This window comes from Ambystoma mexicanum, chromosome 6p (assembly GCF_040938575.1).
Source record: "Ambystoma mexicanum isolate Mex_15411 chromosome 6p, UKY_AmexF1_1, whole genome shotgun sequence".
Classification (NCBI taxonomy): Eukaryota; Metazoa; Chordata; class Amphibia; order Caudata; family Ambystomatidae; genus Ambystoma; species Ambystoma mexicanum.
The window spans coordinates 1,366,410,629-1,366,437,390 of record NC_090935.1 but is presented as its reverse complement, the minus strand read 5'-3'; the positions used below and the strand labels follow the sequence as shown (position 1 = coordinate 1,366,437,390).

At 46.1% G+C, this 26,762-nt stretch overlaps 1 protein-coding gene across 17 annotated transcripts in view; it reads right to left on the bottom strand.

Annotated features, from left to right (window-relative positions):
- MPDZ (multiple PDZ domain crumbs cell polarity complex component) overlaps positions 1-26,762 on the bottom strand; it is a 1,735,289-nt gene that overhangs the window by 434,774 nt on the left and 1,273,753 nt on the right. For all 17 annotated transcript variants that reach the window (XM_069626067.1, XM_069626068.1, XM_069626072.1 and 14 more), the window contains 5 exons: positions 26,236-26,326; positions 21,226-21,306; positions 4,921-5,013; positions 4,757-4,831; positions 2,263-2,449 (listed from right to left, as the gene is read on the bottom strand). In XM_069626067.1, the coding sequence (XP_069482168.1) occupies positions 2,263-2,449; positions 4,757-4,831; positions 4,921-5,013; positions 21,226-21,306; positions 26,236-26,326 (527 nt within the window). The remainder of the gene's footprint in view (positions 1-2,262; positions 2,450-4,756; positions 4,832-4,920; positions 5,014-21,225; positions 21,307-26,235; positions 26,327-26,762) is intronic.

The following is a 26,762-nucleotide window of genomic DNA, read 5'->3' as shown; positions in this document are numbered from 1 at the left end:
GACATCTGGCAAGCAGGCTTCGTGAACGGAGTAGGGCCGTGTCGAAACAGCTTTATTTTGAACTTGCTGAAGGCCAGAACCCAGAAGGGGAAAAATAAAAAGATTTATTTGGCGTTTGTTGACCTAACACAGGCGTTTAACACGATTATGCATCCAAAACTATGGGATAAAATGCAATCCTCGGGATGTCCCCCAACCTGTTAGGACGTATACAAGACCTATACACAGATACTGACTTGAAGATCAGGTTGAACACACGGGGACTCCAGACAAAGGCAATTCAAACAAACAAAGGCTTGAAGCAAGGGTGCCCTCTGGCACCCGAACATTTCAATCTCTTTACATCAGATATCAATAATGCCTTTGAGGACATTAGATGTTTTCCACCAGGACTTGCAAACGTCGCCATTGGAAGACTTCTATATGCAGTCGACATTGTATTGGCCGATCAAACTGAAATTTGGCTACAAAGACAGCTGGAAGCCCTACAATCTTATATTGAACTGAAGGGCCTTATGATCAACCCAAAGAAATCAATGATCCTCCCACTAGGTGCCCACATGCTTCGAGGAGGAAAAAAGAAGAGAGGTGCTTGGAAGCTCCAAAGTGTGGAAATTCCGGTGGTCAACTCACTCACTTACTTGGAGGTGTGTATGAATACCAGCGGTACAGACTCCTCAAGATTGGAAATGTCAAGAAGAAAAGCTGAAAATTTGGTGGTGCAGGAAAAAGTGCTGCTAACATTTGTTTGTGGATTTTTGATGCTCCCGATAGTTGCTTTCTACTGCTCAAAAGTCGCCCCAATTTTGTCCTACAGGGGAGAGTCTTCATTCAATTTTAAGATGGAGAACTGGTCTAAACTAGAAGGCCTCTTTTGGAAAAGAGTTTTGGATCTTCCCAAATCAACCCCAATACAACCCATCCGTGTAGAACTAGGGCTAACATCTGTAAAAACCCTTGTCATATGGAAAACGTTTTCCTTTTTCAGGAAATGTATGGAAGAAAATTCTAAAGGAGGATTCTCGATTCTGAAAAGGGCATTGCAGGAAGTAACAGATATAACACTGAATGAACGGGCCTGCAATTGTACGATCATATTGACGGAGCTGGGAGAGTCGATACAAACTCTAGTGGACAACCCGACTAACACTAAAAAGAAATTATTCAGACAAGATTGGATAAAATCCCAAGATGAACAAGCACAGTATAAAGGCTATGGAAAAAAGATGGTTGAACCATTGAAACAGAATACTATCCGTAGGTACCTACAACTTTTCCCTAATTGGTTCTTCAGAAAGAAATTTCTCCTTTTACGATTATACCTATTACCCACCAGAGAGGTACAATGGAGGAAGGAAGGTGCGGAAAGGGCGGTAATTTGCAGACTATGCCATGACCTGGAATCAGTGGAAACATCAAAATATCTGGTGATGAACTGCTCGGCACTTGGTAAACAATGAAAAAAACTCATGAATGAAGTAATTGTTAAATACGGAAGGAGGACAACAGACCAATGGTGGAAGGCTCTGCTAGAGGGGAAAAAATTAACTATAACCTTAGCATTGGTTAAACTCCTGATTGTGATCTTTGACACTATTAAGGAGGCTAGTAAGGAGCTAGAAAACTAGTGGAAGGAACTGGGAAAATGTCAATAACGTGGATGATTTCTTCTTGATGAGTTTATGTAGTGGTGGTTGAACTTGATGCTAACTCTGTCCCTCAACCCCACTTACTTGGAACTTTTGAGTTTTGTTCACAGGACGTATTTAATCTTTATGCTGCTCTTTTCTGGATCTGGATTTTCGTTGATAACTGTGGAAACTTGATCGTGAATTTGGATTTTAATGTCACTAAAAGTTATGTTTTCTTTGTATAACTATTGATAAGTCACGTTAATAAAAAAAAAATGTTTTTACTGGTTTTGACTTATCTGCTGATCCCTCAGACGTTCTGGGCCCCAGGTGACTATTTCAATATTTTTAGATCAAGTGTGGATGCAGAGAATTTTCAAAGGATAACAAATAATGTTTCTGCTGTGGAAAGCAAAATGCAATATAAATTCAAACATAATGCTATCATGACTGCAGATATTTAAATGGAGAGTTTACAAAAAATAGTTAAACATTATAAATGCATGGGAAATCATGTTTTTATAAATGTACAGCATCTAATCTAGTTCTACACACAGCATATTAATCAACAAATAGAACCCTATATAGTCTTTTGCTTTCTGTACATTCTAGATTAGAAGCACGGTCTTACTTGTGACAGCCTCGGGTTCTGTAAGCCCACTTGGTGGCACCAGCACTGGTTGCGGGATGATTTTTCTCTCCGACACTATCCCGGTGGTAACTGGGGGAGAAGGAGGCACGGACAGTTGGGCATCCTGCTCATCTGAACTGATTGTTAGGCTCACTGTGTTCTTTGACTTCTTTAAGAGAATAATAACCTGATTGAATACAAAAAGGATGTGACCTTTAATTAGTAAAAGAGAAACAAAAAAGGAAGTCTTATTTAGGCAAGTCATTTCTAATTTGTTATACATTTAACCAGTTACATTTATCCCGTCCCTTGCTGTTCAATGTGCATGCGGATACTATTAAATGTACATCACCAGAGCATGTGCTACCCTCTTTGTGACAAAGGATTCCTGGTAGTCTGTCAGATAAGTGAGTTAGGAATTAGCTTCTTAGGTTGCATTTACAAAACACATGCCATTGAATTGGTTATTACTAGCATTTTACAGTGCAGTGAAAAGTCAATTACAATTAAAAAAAGTTCTTAAAATGTGTATCTAGACAGCAGAATAAGCCATTTCAGCTAAACGCACACATGCACAGTGCCACCTAGAAGCCACCACTGGAGGTTCACCTCCAGATCAGACCTACACATCAAAACATGCATGCAAATTAGCTGAAAACATTCTTTTTGCTTCATGTGAGAAAACTGTCATTGCCGTACAGGGCAGTGCTATTGTTTTACATGGCTTTACCAACCCAGGTCTGACGGCTCTCAAGGATGCAACAACCAACCACATACATATTTCACCCTCCTTTCGTTGTGGGTTAACATCCTTGAGTTTGAATCATTGGGGTATTTTTACCATTCACCATCAATATTATGAGTTTGAAAAATGCAAGAAAACCCCTTCCACAATGGAATTACAGCCAGATTACAAGTGGCTGCATAGCAGTGATAGACCCAATTTATGGTCATTCTGCTGAAATTGTCATTCTTTGGCAGTAAGGTGGCAGAATTACCTCCAGAATTTTGCTGGAGGTTTTTCCTCCACCTTACCTCCAAACTCATAGTACACAGGTGCAGTAATGCAGCGGTAATAAAGTGGAAACTCTGTTACGACTGCATTACCACCGTTTTTGACCACACCCCCAAACTCATAACAAGGCCCTTTGTCTGTTGTAGTAACTAAGTGAAGACTTTTCATATTAATGTTAAGTTGAAGCCTTTTGCATGCAGCCAAGGAATATTTGGGCAGTAGCGGTCTGACAAATTTGAATTGACGTGATTGGACTCAATAAAATACAACACTGCAACAAAAAAAACACACAAAAGCTCTTAAATTAGACTGAGTAAGGAAGTATCTTAATTTGTGCACAGGATGCAGAATGGGAATACTTGATATGATGTTATTCTATTTATCATCAGAATGATTGTGGCTTTATCTTAATTTCCTATCATTTTACTTGAAATTGGCTGAATATTTTTATAGTCCTAGATTTAAATGTACTTGTTCAAATTCAGAAAGTGACAGTGAATAGACACGTTTTTGCACATATCTAGTGGTTAATGTATAAACTAAATGGTGTTTTATTTTGAATAGGTTCCCATTCATAGATACGGCTAAAATCAGATAGAAAGTATGGGCATTCCATGGATTGAAAGAGTATAACGGCAACTAAACCCCAAACAATAAGATTTGAAGATTTACTATCTCAGATGTGTGGCACTTTGTAGACGGTCATAGTTTCAGATCATGAACCAATCTTCTAATGGCCATCTTCTGTATTTTCATACCAAAAAATATGTCCCAGCAAAATTACCTAGTTGTACGTTTGAAAAGGTGGGGTTTTAGAGCAAGCTTATTAGTGAGATTGTTCGAGGATATCTAGTGTTGTTGACAGTCTTATTTTTAAAGCTCAGTCCAAAAATCACAAACTTGGTTTTCTCCTGAAACCTGCTCTCCACTTTATCTTACATCATGAGTCTTGGTAATATGGTCCACTAAAGGCAAAACCTACTCGCCAATTAGGTGGTTCGAAAAACAATGGGAGACTTCAACATTATGCAGTGAAACATAAGATTGTCGTAGCACTTAACAACAAACTGTAAAATGCTCCTCTGTGATCCCAGACTCATCATCAATCAACCAAATAAGAAAAACAAACAAAAAATAAAATTACTCATTTAGACATGAAGACATTAACGTGGTTAAGTAAGTTCGAGAAGCCGCAGCAATTTCCCATTGACCCATATCAGGCAGGAGTATATGATCCCGTCCAAGGCATATTCTTTGCAATGCAGTGCTTTAACAGAAAGCGAATAAAAAACTGGAATGGATAATATACTCACATGTTAAGATCGAGAACAGCAATAATGTGAAATGCAAAGCTATGAAAAGGTTTACATCAGCGATATTGCTCATTTCATCCCCAGTTTCATGAAGAACCCTTGATTGATCTAGTAAATGCTATAAAACATATACATGGGTTCAGGTAAAGGCATATCAGTAGGGTACCTTTTCAATTGGATGGCCAACAACTGGTTCCTCGTCCACTGCCAGGATTCTATCCCCAACTTTAATGTTACCGTCCTGTGAAAAAAACATTACAAACTGTTGAAGAATTTCTGTAGCAGTCACTTCCTAATAGCCGTTGCACTGCAGCACATTCACACCACTACCTTTGCTGCTGCTCCATAGTCGGTTATGCTTTTGATCACAACACCATTCATTGTATCTTCTTCGCTGATGGCAATACCGAGACCCCCTTGATCCTGCATGAATAAAACCAAAGACTTTATCCGGATAAAAATACTTAGGTATTCCTGGTGGCCATATCCAATAGAATTCAGACTGACAACCAATGAACTGGTGCAAACAATATTCTCAACAGTCTATGGGAATATGACCACATGTCTTTAAATAATAGCATTACATGACTCTTTGTGGGGGGAACTGAAAATCGGAGCCCTCTACAACCCAATACATTAATTTAGTCTGCACCTCTAACTTTTAGTCTCTCGTGATATAATAAGCAATGGACCAGGGGTTAGAATACTGCCGTTTACTTCTCAGGAGGTTAAAATAAAAAGAAGGCAACACCTCTCGTATCCACCCTGAAGTATAGGATCTGTAAGGGTGCAGAAGTAAAACTCTGACACGCAGGGGTAATTTGGTTGGTACAGAACTTTATTGAAGTGACAGAATTAAACGAAAAGCCTATCTTGCCCTAACTTTAAGAGGGGTTTTCCCCTGCCTCAATCAAAATAACTAGTGTCTGAATGTCACAGATAAGTGTGCCCTGTTAGGGAGAATTCTCATAAAAGTTCTAATTCCCTTCACCTTAGAGACCTCCAGCAACTTTGATGGATTTTTGAGGAATTGATTTTCTTACCTGGAAAGAGTGCAAGCCTTTTTCCCCACTCATGTATTTTGATGTGTATTTTACATTTGTGTTCTTTGATTATGTAGTTTTAGATAATTCCATAGGCATCATCTTTTCATGTGTGTCACACAGCACCCTATGTGCAGTGACACAGGGATGTCTTTTAGACTTCCCACAGGTTTAACTACCTTCTCTGGGATAAACTACTGTTTCCCAGAGAATGTAAAGTGAAATTGATTTTACTAGTCTATCCAAATTCCTAGACCCAGCACACACAATCTTACAATGGAGTGTTGGAGGGGTTACATAGTATCCCCTGTGTCTAAGTACTCACGTAGCTGTCAAATGCTACCCTTTCCTATTTAAATGGCTGGTGGCTGTGGCTTTACAATGAACTACCAGGATTTTTCCCGACCACCAACACCGGTAGCTAAAAATCACGGGAGCCATGTTTTTCAAGATGGCGCCTTAAGCCCCTTTGTTTAAATAGGTCCTGGTCTTCTTTTTTTGCCGTTTCTTTGTGGAAAGGTCCTTCTAGTGTTTGTCTCTGCGCGCCAAACCAGGTTTGGTCCCTTTGTTCGTATGCCTTTGGCGGGCTTGAGGACTTAAGACCGCCTCTGGAGTCTGAGTGTCTGGGGTGGGCAGGAAGTGACGGAGGTGCCCGAAACTCCCTGTGCTTAGTCTCCTAGGAGACCCAAATGCACTCTTGCGTGATTGGCTGGCTGACTGTCCGGCAAAGACAGCCACCATGCTGGGGTGAGTGACAGATAGGCTGGAATGAAAGGGAGAGAACTGTTTGAAAGGCGAGTCTCCAGGACTGGACAGCAGAGTCGACCACTGTAACGAAAGAACCGAAGAAGAGCTGGAAGAGGATGACTGCTGAACTCCTGGATCGTTGGTTTGCCCGGTGAAGCCCTGCTGCAGGTCCGAATTCCCAAGCTCATCGTGACAGAGAAGCCCCTTGAAGGAAGACTTCTTCCTTTGAGTTGGTGGGACCAATCAACTCGTAAGCCACCTGGATACCATTCTCAAGGCTGGTTAGGATTAACCAGGTAGAGGGATACCAGCTTGTGCATTTTAATCTACATCTACTGGAACTGAAGTGACGCCATCTTGTTTGCTTTTTCGACAATCCTGTGCAGTGCAGGAGTCCCCTAATGTCCTCCCTCTTGTCCCCACGACTGAGGCTCAGGACCAGTGAGATCTGCAGGATGGCCAGGAACCAACGTCTTCAGCTGCATTTTGTCCTTCATACTAAGGTACTGTGCCAACCCGATTGAGAGAACGCAACTCTTGCGATGAAACTTTGTGAAACGTTCCCGACTTGCAGGCCTAATCAGCTCGTGACCCGACACATGATTGTTTTTGGCCTAAACTACTTCTAGGAACTTTCGTTAAGACTTTACCAAATTGCTCTTTCCTATCCAGAACACTAGCCCATTGACTTTGGCCTGGCCTATTGACTTGAATCAAACTCTTCTGGTGAACTGAAACTATTTGCACTGTCTAATAAGTATAATAATAATGATTTTATTGTGATTTTGTTCAAAATCTGAACTTTACACAAATAATAAAAATACAAATACATTAACTTGATACATTAAATCACAACTTCAAGTAGAACAGAATCATTTATATGGAATTAAATAAGAAAAGTACACAGAAGCATAGGCATAAAAACAGACATAAAAGTGTGGCACAAATAATAATACAATCAGAAAATGATACTAATACTAGGTGGAGCTAAGCCGGCTGCTCCTCCGACCCTCAAGATGGCATCAATTACTGGGAATAACCTTCCTGATCTTGTTGCACGCCTGCCACAATGGGATATGGCTGCTTCAATAGCAAACTTTTAACGTTGGTCCATACCCTATATAGTGCCAGCTGCATCCCAATAGAGTCTGAATTTAAGCAATAGTCCCAGAAGGGCTCTCCCATAATAGAATCATAATTACATACCAGACTACACAACAGACACATGTAGAGTGGACCCAATCAGGGTCACTGTGTTAACACGTGCCTGGTTGTCTCCAAATTGTCCCCAGTCCCACAATTGCGGCAACACCCATCTTTGGGCAAAATGCCCAGACGCGTGCCAACTACAGTTAATACCTGTAGTTGGTTGGTACGCAGCCTTAGCATAAATTGTCGCACCTCTGGGTCAGAACAAATCATCAGGTAGTGTTGGGTCTTCTAATATCTATGAATGACATGTGAGACTACCCTTCAGGGTAGACAAGTGAGTGTAATTCTGGTTCCAGTCCCATCTGTTCATTTTGTGCATGAAAGATTTTTTCAAGGGTACAAATGGCATCGTTCTCTTCTTATCGATGGACCAGTCTATGTCAGCAAATAGGGATTCATTTAATTGTTTATAGCCAAGTCCATGGGTTACCTTTTCGGCTTCAAATTTATTGCCTGTCAAACCAAGTAATTTACAAGCTGGAGTAGTGAGAGCTTTCAAATAGAACACATCTCGTGCTTACAGATCCATGCCCTTAAGTGAAATTAAACCCAACTCCAGCCTTAGAAATTAAATGGGGCCAGTATTGGCGTGCAGTACTGGGTATGGGAACCCATACCTGGTACTGCACGCCAATACTGACCCTCCAGAATATTAAGCCAGTTCAGGTCCTGAATTAATAATGCCTCTAGGCCATACAGGATGGCCGGGGCAAAACACTGTTGGTAAAGTTTTATAATCCCAGCAATGCTATGCACCGCCGTCCCCTTGGGGAATTTACAGGCCTGGAGTGTGAGAAGTTTGGCTTGCTTCTTTTTTTGGCTAATAATTAGACTATAATTAGGGAGAGCATCGAATTCCAAACCCAAATATGGATAGGATTGATCAATACTGATTCTACCCAAACTTGTCTCAACCGCAGAGCAGCTAGGTGCATTTCTAGCAATCGCCACTATCTTTGTTTTTCCCAGATTGATAGTTCCGCCCAGTTGGGCCGAATAAAGGACCAACAACTCTAGCATACTATTGACACCCAATAGCGTTCGATCAAATAGTATATGGTCGTCAGCATAGAGCATACCTACTATAGGTGTATCTCCTAGCATAGGAGGGCAATTTGCTTTAGAGGCCATCCGTGGAAGTAAGTCGGCTATATACAGATTGTATAGCATGGGTGCCCCCACACATCCCTGTTTAACTCCCATGTTAATACAAATGGGGTCAGTAGCCTCTCCCTCATTATCAAGTCTAACTCTAGCACTGTTATCATTATGTAAGGTCAACAATACATGTAATATCCAGCTAGGGCAATGTAGTCCACTTGGCTTGGCCAACAGTGTCTCCCGTTTGACTTGATTGAAGGCACTACAGAAATCAACAAATGCTATATGCAGGGTGGTATCTCTATTACCCAGTGTGGTGTTAATTAATTGGTCCAGGACCCTAATGTTATGTGCTGTCCCGGAGACAGGTCTGAAACCGGTCTGTGCATAGCTCAAGATTTCATTTGCTGTCACCCAGGTCTCCAACTCTTTTAAAAGAAGTGTCATGAATATCTTACTAGTAACATCAAGCATGGAGAGAAGTCGGTAGTTATAAGCATTGCAACGATCTCCCTTCTTATACACCGGTACAAGTACCGACCTTCTCCATGTAGACGGGATAACAGCGGATCCACAGACACGTGAAAAGAGGCAGAAGGAGCTGCGCCCAATTATCCGGCTCCTTTTTTAACACTGTATTCGCTAGCCCATTTGGGCCTGGCGCATTTGAGGGCTTAAGGTCTAAAATAGCCTGCTTTACCATTTTAAGGCTTAGTGGGAGGGGTCAAGAATCAATTCGCATCACAGTAGAGGGGGCGGGCGCATTGACATTAAAGAACTTGTTCTTAATATGTTCTACCCACTGCTCCCCAGTAATGGGATTCAAGATTCTTAGCCTCTGCTCCCCTCCTGCCTCAGCTAAAGTTGGCCAGATCTTTCATACATTTCTGCTGCAGAGGGTCTGTATGAAGTTTTCCCATTTCATTTTTTGTTGGGACTTCCGATAATGGCGCAGCCAGGTATGATACTGGCGCTTAATATACTTAATCCGGGTCACCCTCCCACACTGGTTTAGCATAGTAGGGTCAATCGCTCTACAAGCTCTAATTTCTCGCCGCATTAGTCGTTTGCGGTCCCGGATCTTGATATCAAACTGGCTTCTATCTACTGCTTTCCATCTGATCTGTGCTACCTGCTGCCCCTTGAACAGGGCCTGTGTAAGGGATTGGATCCACACCTCAATCTCCTCCGGGTTTTTCCCCCGGAGTACACTAGTCATCCTACAACCTACAGGGAAGATTAGCGAATTCATTCTATCAATATAGGTCTGGGTCCAGCGGATCCGATTGCCAGAGTGGCTCGGTATCACATCACTAAAGACGTTCCCAGGTCCCTTTTCCCCTCCCCCACTCAGGGTCAGGGTAACTGGGGCATGGCCACTAAAGGAATTAAGAGCAACATGTAGTTCAATAACTTTGCCCAATAGGCAATCTGACACCACCACATAATCTAGGACCGCCCTCTTGGATCCCAGTGCCCACGTCATTTGGCCAGGGCTATCCCCAGTTGTGCGACCGTTCAGTAATGTGCACTTCCACTCCCTTAGGAAGTTCATCCAGACCTTCCTCTTTGGGTTAGAAGTACCTTGTGGCATGCTACAATAGTCGGCTACATTGGGATAGTTTCCACAACACCTTAGGTCCACACATCTAGCATTCAAATCTCCACATAGAATGACTGGATTACTTTCCTTGTCTGTATTCCAGTTAATTTATATAATGTCTAATTGATTACATATAGATTCAGTGAGTAGAGGACCCGGGGGGTCATATACACCAATGATTAGCATCTCCCATTGATTTCCCCCTCTCTTTGGTGGGGTCACTGCCACTGCCAATAAATTACCACCAGATATGGGCTCATTGACCAATCTTGGATTGTAGGTAGACTTTACACTCATCAGCAGACCACCCTTAGGGCGCCCAGGCTCCCCCTTGGTGGCCAAAACCTGGAAAGGCACATAGCCATCGAACTTCGCCTCAAAAGTAATCCATGTTTCTTGTAATATGAAGATCTCATGTGAGAACAGAATATCCTGGGCACCGCCCTCACTTAACCAATGGCTGAAACCCCTAGTGGTCCAACTCACTACTGTCCAATTTCAATCCAGAGATGTTTTTGTAGCAATCATATTCTTTAACCATTCCCAGCCTTGGTTATCACTGTATTTAGTTATAGTCTTAGGGTCACTTTTAGGGGCAACTGGTTTAGGCCCAGCACATTTGCATTTAGGGCAACCTTCCGATATGATCTCCCTGGTTGCCGGTACTTCCAAGACATAGCCTAGATAGCCCAGAGATGCAGCTTGTAACCTAATAAGTGCAATAGTCTCGGGCAAGCTGCAGTGGAATTTGGTAGTCTTAGTACTCAATGTACGTAGTGGTTCTACAAAGTCAAAATCGCCCGTATTAAGTATCCTCAAAGAAGGCTCCTTGTTCAACAAGGTTAAGAGCGCAGCGCGATTTAACTGCCGCCCATTTGCAACCACCTTTGGTGCAATAGTCAAGGTTTTCTCAGGCAATGGGGGCGAAAGGAAAGGGAAGGGAAGGGGAGTAGATGAGGAAACTTTCGCCTCAGTTTCAATATTGTATGAGTCAGAGGTAACAGCAGCCAGTGGTTGAAAATGTCCCTGCGGAGGAATACTAGGCCCTCCTATATGTCCACAAGCTGCAGGTGCTTGGTTGACAACTTTATCTTGCTACAGTGGGAGTGCCGGATTAGTAGAGACCTCTATTAGCCAGCTTGTGAGAGTACCCGCGGTCTGTGCCGACCGACTTTTGCGCCTCGCAGCTTGTTTACATTGTTTTTTAGACATATTAGAGCTGCTTGTGTGCAACGTTGAGTTCAATGGAAGGCGATTCACATCCTGCTAATCCCCTAAAGGGGGTAGGACCGAAGCAGCTTGCAATTGTGTCTTTGATGATTTCTGCATTATAAGCCTCACCTGTCATTTAGATAAACATGTACCGACAGCCACAGGATGAGACAAACCATTGATCAGGGCAGCGAGCGAAGGTGGCGCTGCCAATACATCGTTCACCCCTTGTGGTTCCACAATAGCACAATCAGGGGTTTCCTCTGTCACTGGAGGAGGTATTTGAGTAGCTTCCCCCCCCCCGCAGATTAAGAACTGGTTTTTCGGAGGGCTGTTTAAGGGCTATTAAATGTTTATGTAGAAGTGCAATAGCCGCCCCCTGGCGTTTCAAATCTTCATTTATTGTGCCACATAGTTTTAATAAAATTTTTACAGCAAAATTTAAGATGCCATTATTATGACTTCTAGAGGTCTCATGCGTACTGTACTCATCTTCGGTAAGTCCACTTGTTGGTACTGCAGTATCATAGAACATATTTGGACTAGCAGACAACCTTGCAGCCGCCCCTGTGCTAAACAGTGGAGTAATCCTTATTTCAGGAGTCAGAGGAATACCCCCCCACCAGCCCTGCAGGTATCGCTGTACCCGGCATTACATCACTCTTAGGTGCGATTGATGCTTGTTCCTCGTCTCTTGGTGAGGGGTCTGGTCTAAGAGTTGTTCTTTGTCCACCACCTCTCCTTTCCCTCCACCCACAGTAGGGGAGGAGCGTTCCTGGAGGGCACAGCATAGTTGTAGCAATGAGTCATTATCAAGATCCAAAGCTAAGTAACTGTTTTCTGCCTCCGCTAATGGTGGGATAATGTCCTGAGCGGGTTGGGCTATGGCAAGGGCTGGGGATTTAGCTGGAAAAAAAGACATCCAACTGGCATTTTTTTTTGTAACAACTCCTCCTGTGGATTTGGACCCTTTTCCCCTCTTTTACCAACCTTCACAGACTCTTCACAAATGTAATTGGACTGTTTAGCTGAGCGCAGCCCACAGGGTTTCTTACCCCGAAGGCACCCCGCTTTACAGCTACTTTCCGCCTTTCCTGGCATTGCGAGCTAGGTAACATTATGAAGCTAAGTGCTAATGCGTCGGGCTATGGCGGTGAAATTCCGTCACACTCCCCCCCCCACACAACACACTCCCTCTTAAGCACTGCTCACCTATCCCCTTTGCCTGCCCCTTTGCTTGAGGCTTAGGTACTGTCCACCACAGATTAAGGAGTCCCCACGGGCATACCTACAGCCAACAATATGTAGACTTAAGAATACGCTGATGTTTGAGCGGGACACAGCGGATTTACAGATTCTAAATGATTGTGTAATAAATTAATACGTGTTTTTACAAAGAAACCTTGAGTATAAGTGTCTACTTGAACCACTGTGATTGAAAATCCTCTGTGTAACTACTTATCATTGCTATAGTTCTACAGCTCACATTTACTCTTGAGATAAGCCTGGCTGCTCAGCTTGCTACCAAAAACTGTGTGGTACAGACTTATACCAAATGTTGGTTTGGCTAACACCTGTAGTCCTAATTGTGTGTCGTGGTCCCAGAGGGTACTGCCTGCAATTCTGCCTAACATGCCCTAGCACCTTGAAGCATCTCGTGCTATTTGGAATTACCAATAATGATCTCTGACCCAAATAACCGGACAGACTCAAAGAATATGGCAAAGTACTACTTTATTATTAGCCTAGAAATAAAGTAGGGCAATCTGGCAAATAGCAGACAGTAATTCACACACTCAGACCCAAGTGTGATTATACAAAGATTTTAGAACTGGGAAGAACATCTGACGAAGAAACAGTGAACAAAGCTTGCTGCATCCTCCTGGACCTTTGAATTGTCCGGTGAAGCCCTGCTGCTGTGCTGAAACTCCTTTTTCTGATCGACAAGAGAAGCTCAGGAAGGGAATACTTCTTCCCTTTGGTTAGTGGGACCAACTAACCCCGAGACGAACTCCACTGGACCATCTTCCCTGACTGGCTGTACTTCTTTGCTGTTGCAGCAACCGAGTGCCAGGGGTCGAGAAATCTGTAATTGAGTGCAATGTCTGCAATCCGTCCAGAAGCTCCAGGAGTCTTTTAAGGACCCTCCGGAAGCAGGATGACCAGAGTGAAGGAAGCCCAACTGGTATCCAATATCCGCGGTGGTGCTGTACCGCACGCTGAACCTGAAGTGCCACTGATCCAAAAAGAGCCTGTAGCTGCCGCCGACCTCCAAATTGCTGCCACAGGAGTCCTCCAGACGTCCTCCCTCTTGTCCCCACGACTGTGGCTCGGGAACCCAGGCTCTGCATCTCTGCAACAGGACAGAGGCCAGCTGGACCACTCTTCTTCAAACCAGAGGTACTGTTCAGACTTGGGGTACTTACCTCAGTGTCCTTAGCTTTGCTCTTCTCAGTTGAGACTTGCAGTAGCTACTTTTGAAAGAGTTGATTTCAACTCTGCTTTCCACAAGTGTAACAGCGTGTGATCCTACAGTGATTTTCTACCGAACTCTCTATCTTTGCGCAAGACTTTTATTAACTACAAAGCGCCTCAGCTACATAGACAGTGCTACAATTGACTTTGGCTGTCCTAGCTCCCTTGAGGCTCTTCTAGTCCCTTGACTTTGATCTTTTATGTCCCTCCCAAGATGATAACTTGTTTTTAGACTGTTATTGCTGGGAAAGGTTTTGTCTACACTTCATTGGAAGATTTAAGTATACTCACATACACTGAGAACATGTTTAACCTTTTTCCTTCCTCTAACTTTCCTTTCCGCAACCTCAGAATCTGCAACGTGTACTAGTGATATATGAATGCCATTACTATCCTTGTGAACAAAGTCCCTCCGGGTGTAGGAAGTGTGTAAAAAGTATCTCTAAAGAGTATCTACTAAACTTATGCTGATTCTGAAAAAGTATTTTAAAGTACATTTGATGGTTACATAGCTTGCTCTTTTTAAAGAACGCTTATTTAAAAATTGATGTTAACTAAATAACTATTTATAACTGAAACCTTGAGTATTTCTGCCTGATTCATGGAATTATTTGCGCCGAAAACGCAGATTTGCGTGCCTTTCTGCATGAAAATCCATGTTTGAAGTATGGGGATTTTTGGGCAGAAAGACGCGCAAATCTGCGTTTTCAGCGCAAATAATTCCATGAATAAGGCAGCAAGTGTTACTTGGCTACTTGTATTTGTGAATATCATTGCTATAGTTCTACAGCTCACATTTACTCTTGAGATAAGCCTGGCTGCTCAGTCACACTACCAACTTGTGTAGTACAGGTCTATACCAAAAGGTGGGTTACCTTATACAAAGAGGACAAAGTTTGTGTAGTCTCACACACAGTGTTACTACACCAACTCTTGCCTAACACAGTGTTCCAGGAGAGGGAAAAAAAGAGTGTGAAGCATAAGGAACAAGTTACTTACCTGTAACTGTTGTTCTTCAGCATGGGTCTGGCAGGGATTCACATGCTCATGAATATTCCCCGTTGTCAGGCTGGGAATCCTCGGTAAAGAAAATATCAGTATCAGTTTTGTTTCTGATCTGTCTTTCTTAGTAGTAGCCAATCACTGATCTCTGGGTCATACTGCCCCCAGCCAATGACTGCCCTCTCCCTAAGCCCCGCCTCTGGTAGCCATCCTCAGATTTGGTAGCACGCCAAGTGGCAGTATGACCAAGTGAAGAGCCGCAGAGGGGTAGGTGGGAGGGTTCGCATGTGAATCCATGCCAGACCCATGCTGGAGAACAACAGTTACAGGTAAGTAACTTGTTCCTTCTCCAGCATGGGGTCTGGCATGGATTCACATGCTCATGAATAAAATAATACATAGCAGTATACACATGCACAACCACGGGAGGTGGCAACAGGCTCAACATTAAGCAATACAATAAACTCAACATTAAGCATCTCTTACCTCCTCACCAGGCTCACCTTAAGCGAACAGGTTGCGCAGCACTGCTTGGCCGACCCTGGACTCCTCCCTGGAGTTCCGATCGACGCAGTAGAATCTTGTGAAGGTGTGAGTCGACCTCCACGTAGCAGCCCTGCAGATGTCCAGCAGGGGCACACCAGACAGGAACGCCGTGGTAGCAGCGATCGCTCTGGTCGAATGGGCTCTCGGACGGCCGCGCAGCGGTCGGTTTGCCAACCGGTGACAATGCATGATGCAACCGGAGAGCCATCTGGAAATGGAAGTCTTCGAGAGAGCCTTCCCTTGATTCACAGACCCAAAGTTCACAAACAGTTGTGACGTCTTCTGAAAACTCTTTGTGCGGTCCACGTAGAACTACAGCGCTCTAGCTACATCCAGCGAGTGCAAAGTCCTCTCGGCCGGCCTCGAAGGCGACGGAAAGAAAACTGGTAACACCAAGGGCTCGTTGAGGTGGAAGTCCGACGGCACCTTGGGCATGAAGGAGGGGTGCGTCCTCAGCACCACCCTCGCGTCATGAAAAGTCAAGTATGGAGGCTTGCAAGATAGGGCCTGAATCTCTCCCACTCATCGTGCAGAGGTGATGGCCACGAGGAACGCTGTCTTCCATGACAGGAACTTCAAAGGCGCTGAATGCATAGGCTCGAATGGGGCTCCCATGAGCCTGGTCAGCACCACATTAAGCTCCCACGCCGGGGCAGGGGCCTTCACCGGCGGGAATGATAGGAATAGTCCCTTCATGAATTCCTTTACCAGGAGATGAGACCACAAGGACGCCCGTCCCGTAGTCCTGGTATATCGGGAGTTGGCAGCCAGATGTATTTTTATGGAGGCGTGAGCCAGTCCAGCTTTGGCCAGCGACAGTAGGTACGGCAGCACTTGAGGGGCCGTAATCCGCAGAGGGTTAATCTTCTGTGCACGGCACCAGACAGAGAACCTCTTCCACTTATGACCGTAACACTTGAGAGTCGAGGATGCCCTGGCCTTTGCAAGAACCTCTCTGCAATCAGCCGGGATATCGTACCCTCCAAACTCTAGTGCTGCAGGAGCCAGGCCTGCAAGTTCAGCGACTGTGGGTCGTGATGGAGAATGGCGCTTCCTTCTCTGGAGAGAAGATCTGCGTCCGCCAGCAGCTTGACTAGTGGGGACGTTGACAAGTCCAGAAGGTCCGGGAACCAGATCTGCCTCGGCCACGCTGGTGCGACGAGGATCATCCTGCACCTGGACTTCTTGAGCTGGTTGATGAGGCGGAGCAGCAACGGCAACGGAGGGAACGCGTATAGAAACAGGCCGTCCCAAGGGAACGAGAAAGCATCGCCCATGCTCCTCGGCTGTGGGAACCTGCTGGCGAACCTCTGGCACTTGGAGTTCGTCGCCGTCGCGAACAGATCGATCTGGGGTTTGCCCCATCGTTGGAAGAGTCGATCCACTTGGTCCTGGCGCAGTTCCCACTCGTGGCACAAGCACAGCTCCCTGCTGAGTGAGTTCGCAATGGTGTTTTTTTATTCCTGCCAGGTGGAAGGGAACCAGAAACATCCCTTGGGCGACGGCCCAGTGCCACAGATCCTGGGCCTCCTTGTATAGGGCTGGGGATCTGGTGCCTCCTTGCTTCCGTATATAGAACATCATGGTGGTGTTGTCAGTGAAGATCCTCAACACTTTCCCCTTGAGGGACGGAAGGAACGACTTGAGAGCCCAGAACACTGCTCGGAGCTCCAGAATGTTGATGTGGAGAGACCTCTCCTACGGGAGCCAAAGGCCTCTTGCGCGGAGGTCTCCGGTGTGGGCCCTCCAACCCTCCAGAGAGGCATCCGTAGTCACCGTCTACTGAAAAGCCGGGGTTTGAAAGTCTGTGCCCGTCGTGAGGTGAGCCCGGGTGCCCCACCATAGGACCGCCCGACGGAACTCCTCGTCGAGAGGGATCCTGTCCTCGAAGCAGCCCCTCGCCCGAAACCAGCGGGCGTCGAGGAACTCCCGTAGCAGACGCATCCTTAGTCTGCAAAGGGGCACAAGGTAGATGCATGAGGACATCATCCCGAGAAGGGACTTGATGGACCTCACCCTGGCCACGTCCGTGGCTAACAGGTGCCGCACCTTGCCCAGGATGGTCTTGGTCCTCTCCTCTGAAGGGGAGGCCAATTGCTCCACTGTATCGAGCTTTGCCCCCCAAAACAGTGCTACTTGCGATGGAACCAGGTGGGATTTGGGGTAGTTGATGGCGAACCCCAGCTCTGTGAGCAACCGGACGGTCCTCGCCGTATGATCGACGACGAGTTCCCTTGACCGGATTAGCCAGTCGTCCAGTTAGGGGTAGAAGTGGATCCCCTGCAGGCGCAGCCGCGCCGCCACTGGTGCCAGGCACTTGGTGAAAACCCTGGGTGCCGACTTTAATCCGAAAGGTAGGTCTCTGAATTGGTAGCGGCATCCCTGAACCACGAACCTGAGGAACTTCCTGTGCCTTTTTAGAATGGGGATGTGGAAGTAAGCATCCTCCATGTCCAAAGACGATAGGAAGTCTCCTTCCTCCAGCTGTCCCAGCACGTGCTGGAGGGTGACCATCCTGAATTTCTGCACCTTGATGTACTTGTTTAAGCGACGCAGGTCCAGGATGGGGCACCAACCGCCTGTCTTCTTTCTGACGAGGAAGTACCTTGAGTACACTCCGGAGCCCTCTGGGGAAGAGCTCGATGGCACCTTTCTTGAGCATCGCCTTTACCTCCAACAGCAGTTGAGGGACGTGATTCTCCTTCCGGGCCACGGGAGGAATGCGAGGGCACTTCTTTTGGAATTCCAGCGGGTGGCCGTTGGCCAGGGTGTCCAACACCCATCGGTCGGTGGAGATGGACTCCCACACGCTGACTAACTTCGTCAGCCGGCCTCCCACCGGGGTGCTTCGGTGGAGTCCCGACAACCCGGCCGGGTCAGTCTTGCTTGGAGGCGGCCTTGCCGCCTTGGCCTACTTGGCGACGGCGGCAGGAACCCCCTTGCTTGCCGCAACCTCTGTAGGCCTCCTGGGAAGAGGAGCGGGCCGCCTGGCGGTAAGTGGAGGAGCCACCGCTGGATCCTTTGGAAGCACCCTGTCTGCCTCCGGAGCTCCAAAAGGGCCGTCGCTGTTTGAGCACCCCCAGGGCCCGGGCCGTCTCCGAGTCGGTCTTGATGGCCTATAGGGACTCATCCACCGCCTTACCAAAGAGGTTGTTGTCGTCGAACGGCATGTCCAACACTCTGGTCTGGACGTCCTGGCGAAAGTCTGTCGCCTTGTGCCATCATCGTCGTCGGAGGCAAACTCCGTTGCCCAGTTGGCGAAATCCGGTATCAGCAATGTCCGTCGCCACCATTATGACGTGATCCGACGCCACCTCGCCCTCCTGCAGAATTTCTAGGGCGTCCGCCCTTTTGTCATCAGACAGGAAATCTAGCAGGGGAGCTATCTTGAACCAGAGCTCCCTGTCGTAGCGGGCCACGATCGCTAAGGCAATGGCCGCCTTAATCGTCGTCGCCGCCGACGAGATGACTCGTCGTCCCATAGAGTGCATTTCTTGCCCTCGCTGTCCGGCGGGGAAGTGGAAGATGAAGCTGCCGCACCCGCTGCCTTCTTCTTAGCTGCTGCCATGACAACAGAGTCAGGCGTGGGCTGGGCCCTGAGGCACAAGGCGGCGGCATCGGGGACTCGGTACTTCTTCTCGTACCTGTCCCTCTTGGCGGGTGTTGTGGCAGGGTTCTTGAGGACAGCAAGCCCCTCGTCCCAGATGTCGTCGAGTAAAGGCACCGCGAGCACCGTCTTCCTCTTAGCCTCTCGTCGTTGGTACAGAAACCCCTCCTTTTTCTGTTCTTCAGGGCAGAGCTGGAACAGCTCGGATGCCCTGGTTATCATGGCGTGGAAAGAGCCAACCTCGTCGGCTGTGGACGCCCGCTGGGAGTGGGGGGGGGTTGGTGACGACGGGATGTCCGCTGTGTCATCACCGCCGCCATCATCCGTCCCCGTAGCCGTCGCCGTATCATCTCCCGGCGAGGGGGGTGAGGGGTCCACCGGTCTCGCAGGCACGAAGGGCGGAGCGGGGTGGACTCTCCTCCGCTTGTTCGGAGGGCTTCCCGACGGGCCTGGTTCTGGCACCTCCGTCGGGGTGCGTGGTAATCTCGTCCTTATCTCGGTACATAAGGATTGGATTGCCAACAAAATGGCCACCGAGCTATCCTGGGGCTCGGGCAATGGTTGCGACGGATGGGATGGCCGCTCCACTGGGCCCTGTTCATCGTCGGCGCTATTTTCGATCACGTCAGCAGGGACCGTCCCCTGGAATTGAACCTTCTCGTTGAGGTTTATGAACCTCTCGTTGAGGCCCTTCTCCGTCTCCACCAGTTCCTCCTCAGAGGCTGATTCCGAGTCTGTAATGGCCACCGGCCCCACCCCCTCTTTTTCAGCCGGGGGCTTCATGGGGGTCTTAGCGATGGGCTGGAAAGAGGATTCCCTCCGCGGCGGCAGGGATACTCTGGGCCCAGAGGCCATTTCCATTGGCGTAGTCTCAGCTGGCTCCGCCAGGGTCGCAGCGACCACTTTGGTAGAGGCCTTAGCCGGGTGGATCAAAGCCCTCACCACCTTAGGTGCGTCTTGGGCCTTCGCCTTCGAGGGAGGGTCAGCGCCTCGCTCCCCCTTCGAGATCGACCGGGTTTGCTCCAGCGGCCTACCCGGGTTCTCGGACTTCCTCTTCCCCGAACCAGAGCACTGGCTCGTGGTCGAACGTGCCGGGGAAGTAGCGCCCTGCTTGGCAACCGAAGAGCCCGACCTTTTGGCGCTCCCGGAGCCCACGGACTCGCGGTGCTTGGCCTTCTGTTGGTCCCCCGTCGCCGGGGCGCCCTCAAAGGACTTAGAAGCCCGCTCAGACGACTTCTTCGCCTTCTCACTTGCTGTGCCCTTCTCCAGCCAGGTGGCGAGGCGGGAACGACGATCTCGTTTGGTCCGTTCCGAAAGGTTCTTGCAGAACGCACAGTCCTTCTCCACGTGCGTCTTGTCCCCATGGAGGCAGTAGAGACATTGCGAATGCTCGTCCTCCTTGAAAACGTTATATAATCCGCATCCAGGGCAGTTCCTGAACAGCTTGGATCCGAGCGTCGAGCTCCCCTTGTCCTGGGCCATGTCCGTTGAGGTAGACTGCAGATCTTCCGGAATCCTCCAAGAAGTGTAAACTCGACGAAAACTTCACCCTTGAGGGGCGTAGAAGAATTCCGAAACGGGTCCCCGTTATCGGAAGTAGAAACGGTGGAGCTTGAGGCTCGATTAAACCGAAAAATGAGAAATTCTGAAAAAACGTGAAAACGCTGTAAAGAAACTCGAGAGCTAAACACAAGGACTCCCAACACTTGAACATGCAGTAAAAATCTGAGGATGGCTGCCAGAGGCAGGGCTTAGGGAGAGGGCAGTCATTGGCTGGGGGCAGTATGACCCAGAGATCAGTGATTGGTTACTACTAAGACAGACAGATCAGAAAGAAACTGATACTGATTTTTTCTTTACCGAGGATTCCCAGCCGGACGACGGGGAATATTCATGAGCATGTAAATCCATTCCAGACCCCATGCTGGAGAAATATTTTTGTAATATTTGGATTAATAATGAAATGATAAAGATGTTTTTTTAAAAAGAAACACGTGTAAATCCTCACTTGTGCTCCACACCGCAATATTTCCATTCCAATTGGGTTAAGATTAAATACTGTACTGAATAAAATGTAAGATGCTTACCTTGGGTAAGACCACATGCTGGACATTTTTGAATGCACTGAAGTCTGAGGCAGTAGAAAAACTTGTGGAACTTTGATCAAACTGAAAATAATACATTAAAAAAACACAATTAGCGTGCATCTTCGATTGATCTTGTTTCCCTGCTCATTTTGAGAACTCCGTTATGAATGTCATTTAGGTCTAGTGAGGAAGCTAATAATATATTAACCTATCTGGACTATTTTAATGTAGATACTGCTAGGACACAGTACAGGTTCCTTCTTGATACCACAGAATCAGTACAAAGTCCCTAAACACATGCTCTAGTTAAACAGCACAGAACACGCACAAACCAGTCATGATAAAGCATAGAGCAACACAGACACTGAAGGATCAATGCCACAGATTAAATAAAGTAAGAATTCCGAATTTCTTTTGGAAACTCCCCTAGCATTTTTCATGACTATGAATTGAGTAAAACATTCTAAGGATTTGAAGAATAATTGTAGAACTAGCTGCAGGTTTGCAGGCACATGTGTAGGACCTTTCCCAGATCCAGTCAAAGGAGATCTGGCGGTAGATAGAAAGAGATACTTCTGCACCTCACACTCTCCTGGTTGTTAGGGGAGTTTTCGTAAAGTTCACCCTGGGATAAGACTTTAAAAACCTATCCCAATTGTAAAGATCTCCAATTCTTATTATCAGTCTGTATGTACTACTCATGGAACCTTGGCATAGTGGCAGAGCAGTCAGGCTGATCATAAGAGGAAGATGTGAGCTGTAGGTAAGTACACTGAACCTATGGTCCTTCGCGCGTCGAGGTCCCTCAGATTGTTTTGTTTCTGACATGAGGTAGCATAAAGTGTAGCATGAGTACAGATGTAATAAAACAGATGAGTAGAAAAATCCAGAAAACATCTATGCACCTTCTACTCCACAGGGGGGGTGCATGTGAATCTAAGCAGATGCAAGCATTAGAAATACAATTACAGTGAGTAATGTATCCCTTCTGAGGCTTGTGGATCTGCTTAGATCACATGCTATGCATAGATTAGCAAGCAGTGTTTGGAGAAGGTAGTGGGTTGTGTGAAGGTACAGCGGCAAATAGATGTTTTAGCACCTGCAAATCTGCTTTAGAGTGTGTGTCAATGCAGTAGTGCTGAGTAAAAGTATGAATAAAGCCCCATGTAGCTGCTTTGCAAATGGCGTCCAGCGGGACGTTTGCAATGAAAGCCAACGTAGCTCCTGTACCCCTGGTAGAGTGAGCTCTTGGTGTGAAAGGCAGAGTCTTGTTTGATAGGGAGTAGCAGGTTGTTAGGCAAGATTGTGTGCAGTACCCTTTGCGAGACTACAGCAACCTTGACCTCCTGGCAATAGGAACCCAACCTTTGGTATAGGTCTGTACGACACAGGTTGGTAGTGTGTCTGAGCAGCCAGGCTTATCTCAAGAGGGGTCAATGTGAGCAGTAGGGTTTTTACACAGAGATTCACAATGACAAGTATCCAAATAAACACTTACACTCAAGGTTTCTTGATTAAACAATTATTAATTTATTTAACAGTCAGTTTGACTAAGCCTTCTTCAGAAGGGGCAATATAAAAGTAACACACACATACACTCCAAAATACACACTCTTAGTTTCTCTAAATCAGTAAGTACCCATTTGGGATGGCACACAGACACTTCCTACACCCTCAGATGACTTAAATAACGAGGACACTGTGTACATTAATATATCCCTGGTACATTTAGGGCAATACTGAGATTGGTGTCAAAGAAAAGGGTTTTTAGAATAAAACAAAGCTCACACAAATATTCTGAAGCAGGTAAGTACTTTTGAACCCGCGATGCAAAGTAAGTTAACTCCTTCCAGGAAGGGAGGTAAAACACACAATCAGAGGGAAGAAGAGACATTCGGGGAGCCAGGCCACCCAATGTTATTTGAGCAAAAATTCTAGGTGAGCTGAAGCACTTCTTGCAGGTAAGTAAAAGTCTTGCACAATGTTTTAGAAGTCTTTGTAGAAGAAGCAGAATCAATGTAGGGCCACAAGCTTGGAGGCTTGTGAGGGGTAAAGCTGGAAGCAACTCTACAAAAGCAGCCAAGACAAGTCTCAACTGAGAACAAGCAACGCTACACAACAAGAGGTTAGTCCCCTTAGATTTACAGTACCTTTTGTTAGAAGAAATGGTTCCAGCTGGCTTCTGTTCCTGTGCAGCTCTGCAGATCCTGTCATTCCTGGGCCTCAGTCATTGGGACAAGAGGGAGGACTTCTGGGGACTCCTGCACTGCAATGGGATGTTCAGCAGCAGCAAAGGAGAAACTTCAATTCAGCGGCACTTTGCTGTTTCAGCTCCTCGCATCTCAGCAAATAGCACCACTGCGGTTCACGGCTACCACTTTGGACTTTCCTCGCATCTGGGGTCCAGCATTATGTTGAGGTGGCTCAGGCTTGGTCAGTCCTGCTTCCTGGGAGTCCGGAGCATCTTCCTGGTGCTCAGGCCCGACTTAAAAGTGATGGACACAATCTGGTGTTCCTGGTCTCTTCGTATTGGGGCTCTGGAAACTCACAGGACTTCGGGAGATGGCTCAAATCAATGTTTGTACTGGTACTGGTTGTTCCCACCAGTCAATGGGAAGGAGTCATCCTCTTCGGAGATCCTCTGTTGCACAGAAAACGGGGTCAGGACAGCAGTGGTCGCTGCATGGTGTTGTAAAGGGTCTGCAGCCGTCTCTGGTCGTCTTCTTCTCTGGTTACTTCAGCTTCCAGTGGTCGACTTGCTTTTCACTCCAGGAGCCTCACCTTTAATTATGTATTGTCTGCTTGCTAGGCGCTTGTACAGCAAGTAAAATGCAGTTCCAGCACACACTCCTATGCAATCTCTCTCAGTAATTTACAGAAGGGGGCATTTGGCTGTCCAATCAGGACAGCCAGACTCCTAGTGGGATCTGGTTCTATTCAGGTACTCTGACAGACAACGGACAGGGGGCTGGAAAACTCCTCCACCACTTCCTGCCTGTCCAGACACTCTGGAGCCTAGGCGGGGACACACAAGGGTTCCCGCCAAAGGCAAAACACACACAGGCCTCCCCCTCCCAGAGTGGTAGAAGAAGGGCTAACAAAGAACAACCATGCTAGTAATGGCGAAAAAGAAAGTTGGTACTTGGGTGCCCCTATTGTGGACTACCAAGGCTATGGACATACCCTGCGGTACAAATATTACACAATAGTTGGTAGGACAAGTCCACCGCCACCAGCCATAACTAGGAGATTGCCTATGTGACTAAAAAGTCACAGGAGCAGAGTGAAGGGGGAATACTACGTATCTCCTTAGGCACTCCACTTAAGGTGGTGTGTGCCAATCTCTCATAATATGAAGTTTTAGGAGAGATACTAAGTATCTGTCTATCCTCAAGAACTGCAGTTACTCAAGGATAAAGAAAATAATCTTAAAGGAGGACCCTAAGGGTCCCCAGCAACATTGCCCATAAGGAGCTTTGTGCTGCAGTAGTAAAAAACAGATGCCTTTAAGAGCTATGGAGCAGACAGACTCCATAGTACAGGTAGAATACAAAGAATAGAGTTCCAAAAGACAGAGCTCATAAGAATGAATGAGTGGAAAAAGGCTCCACTCATTCAGGATTAAAAGAAAAAGGTCCAGAAGACAGCAATAAGTGCTGGGGGTCTCACTAGGAGAGGGGATGAAGCACAATAAGGATAAATCTCTCTAACAAAGTGTAGTGAAAGACACTCTGAATGTTGTATCCTGGAATGTAAATGGAATTAATGGGCCGATTAAGAGAAAGCAAGTTCTGTCACATTTGCACCATTTAATAGTGGATGTTGCTCTCTTACAGGCGACACACCTTACTGAGGCAGAGGCAGAAAAAATGCGTAGAGGCTGGGTGGGGCAACTGTTCCATTCCTCATATTCTTCAAATTCCAGGAGAGTGATGATTTTAATTCAGAAGAATGTACCTCAAGTGGTTTTGGCCATGCATAGTGACAAAACGGGACAAATAGTCTCTGTGACCATGAGATTTCAGAATATGATTGTGTTGATATGCAGCATTTATGTCCCGGTGGTGAACAGAGGTGCAACAGTCAAATACAGATGCCTTTAAGAGTTATGGAGGAAAATAGACTCCAAAGGATAGGTACAATACAAAGAATAGAGTTCCAAAAGACAGAGCCCAGAAGAACGAATTAGTGGAAAAAGGCGCCACTCATTCAAGAGTTCAGAAAAAGGTCCAGAAGTCCAGGAAAAAGTGATGGGGGTCTCACTAGGAGAGGGGATGAAGCATAAAAATGATAAATCTCCCTAACAGTATTCTCTCAATACAAGACTGTTTTTTGTGGGTATTTAATCTCTTTTCCTACTCATGCAAACTATCTCCCAGCATTTCAAATGTTCAAGTGTCTCTACTTAGGACATCGGACCGTGTGTCCCAACATGCATCAGTTCTGCTACTTTCAATATTTCCTACTCGTGTATCTTCTGTTCTGAGATCAAGGCAGTGGGGTTGGTTCCCTCATGCTTCAATTGGCCTCAGCTCAATGCAGGCTTCTTCAGATTGTTTCCACAGTGCTCTTTGGCTCTGGGGATATGAACTCATCTATGTGCGCTTCTTCCTTCCTCCTTGGTTTCCACGGGCCTTCGCTGTGCACCACACTCAATTCCGCGAATGCTGCCTTTCTGTCTCGGACAGGCTCTCTGTATCACAATGTTTGCTCAGGCCCCAGTCTTTGACTGCCTTTTCAAGGATCTCTAGTGTTCTGCTGTGATACACCCCCAACATGCCACATTGTACAGATATGACCATTGAGAGAATTTGAATTCACGCCCTGTAAAATCAGGAGTCACTCTCTATCTTACAGGAGCATCTATCACTTTTTTGCATAAAATACAAAAAGTAATTTGGCATTGATATGAAACATGTTATCAACATTACGACCAATAAAAGTTAAGCATAGTGAAATACGTTTGACAGTGCTTGGACATGCACAAGATAAATCTATTATAGGGTTTACCTCCTGTGTTGTACACGTCATAGAGATTGTCATTAAAGGTTCTTCTGATTTCATTGGGCCAACAGCCATCTGATCCATGGCATCTTTATTTCTGTGGTAAAGTGTTTGACAAAATAACATTATTGTTTTCCATATTTCGTGTTAATGAATGCAGTAGATGTTCTGTCTTTTCAATCAAACCACCAGCACAAAGATAACTTACTCACTTTAATACAATGGGCCCACCTAATCCATAGGATTATTTATATTTACATAATTCTGTTGGTGGTTCAATACAAGCATAAAACCGAAAACTGGAAAAAATATAATTAAACATGATTGTTTTACACATCAGTGGGATTAAACAACAAAATACGTTATGCTTCACTAAATGTTATTAAAACCAGGGGAGTGGTGCCAGACAATCATGAGGCTATGAACATGGGCTTGAACCTACTGTACAAGCCAGCGTTCAGTGGCAACTTCCTTCACCACTGCACAGGTGGCAACATTTGTTTTTTACAATCCCACCGGGCACCATCTTTGCT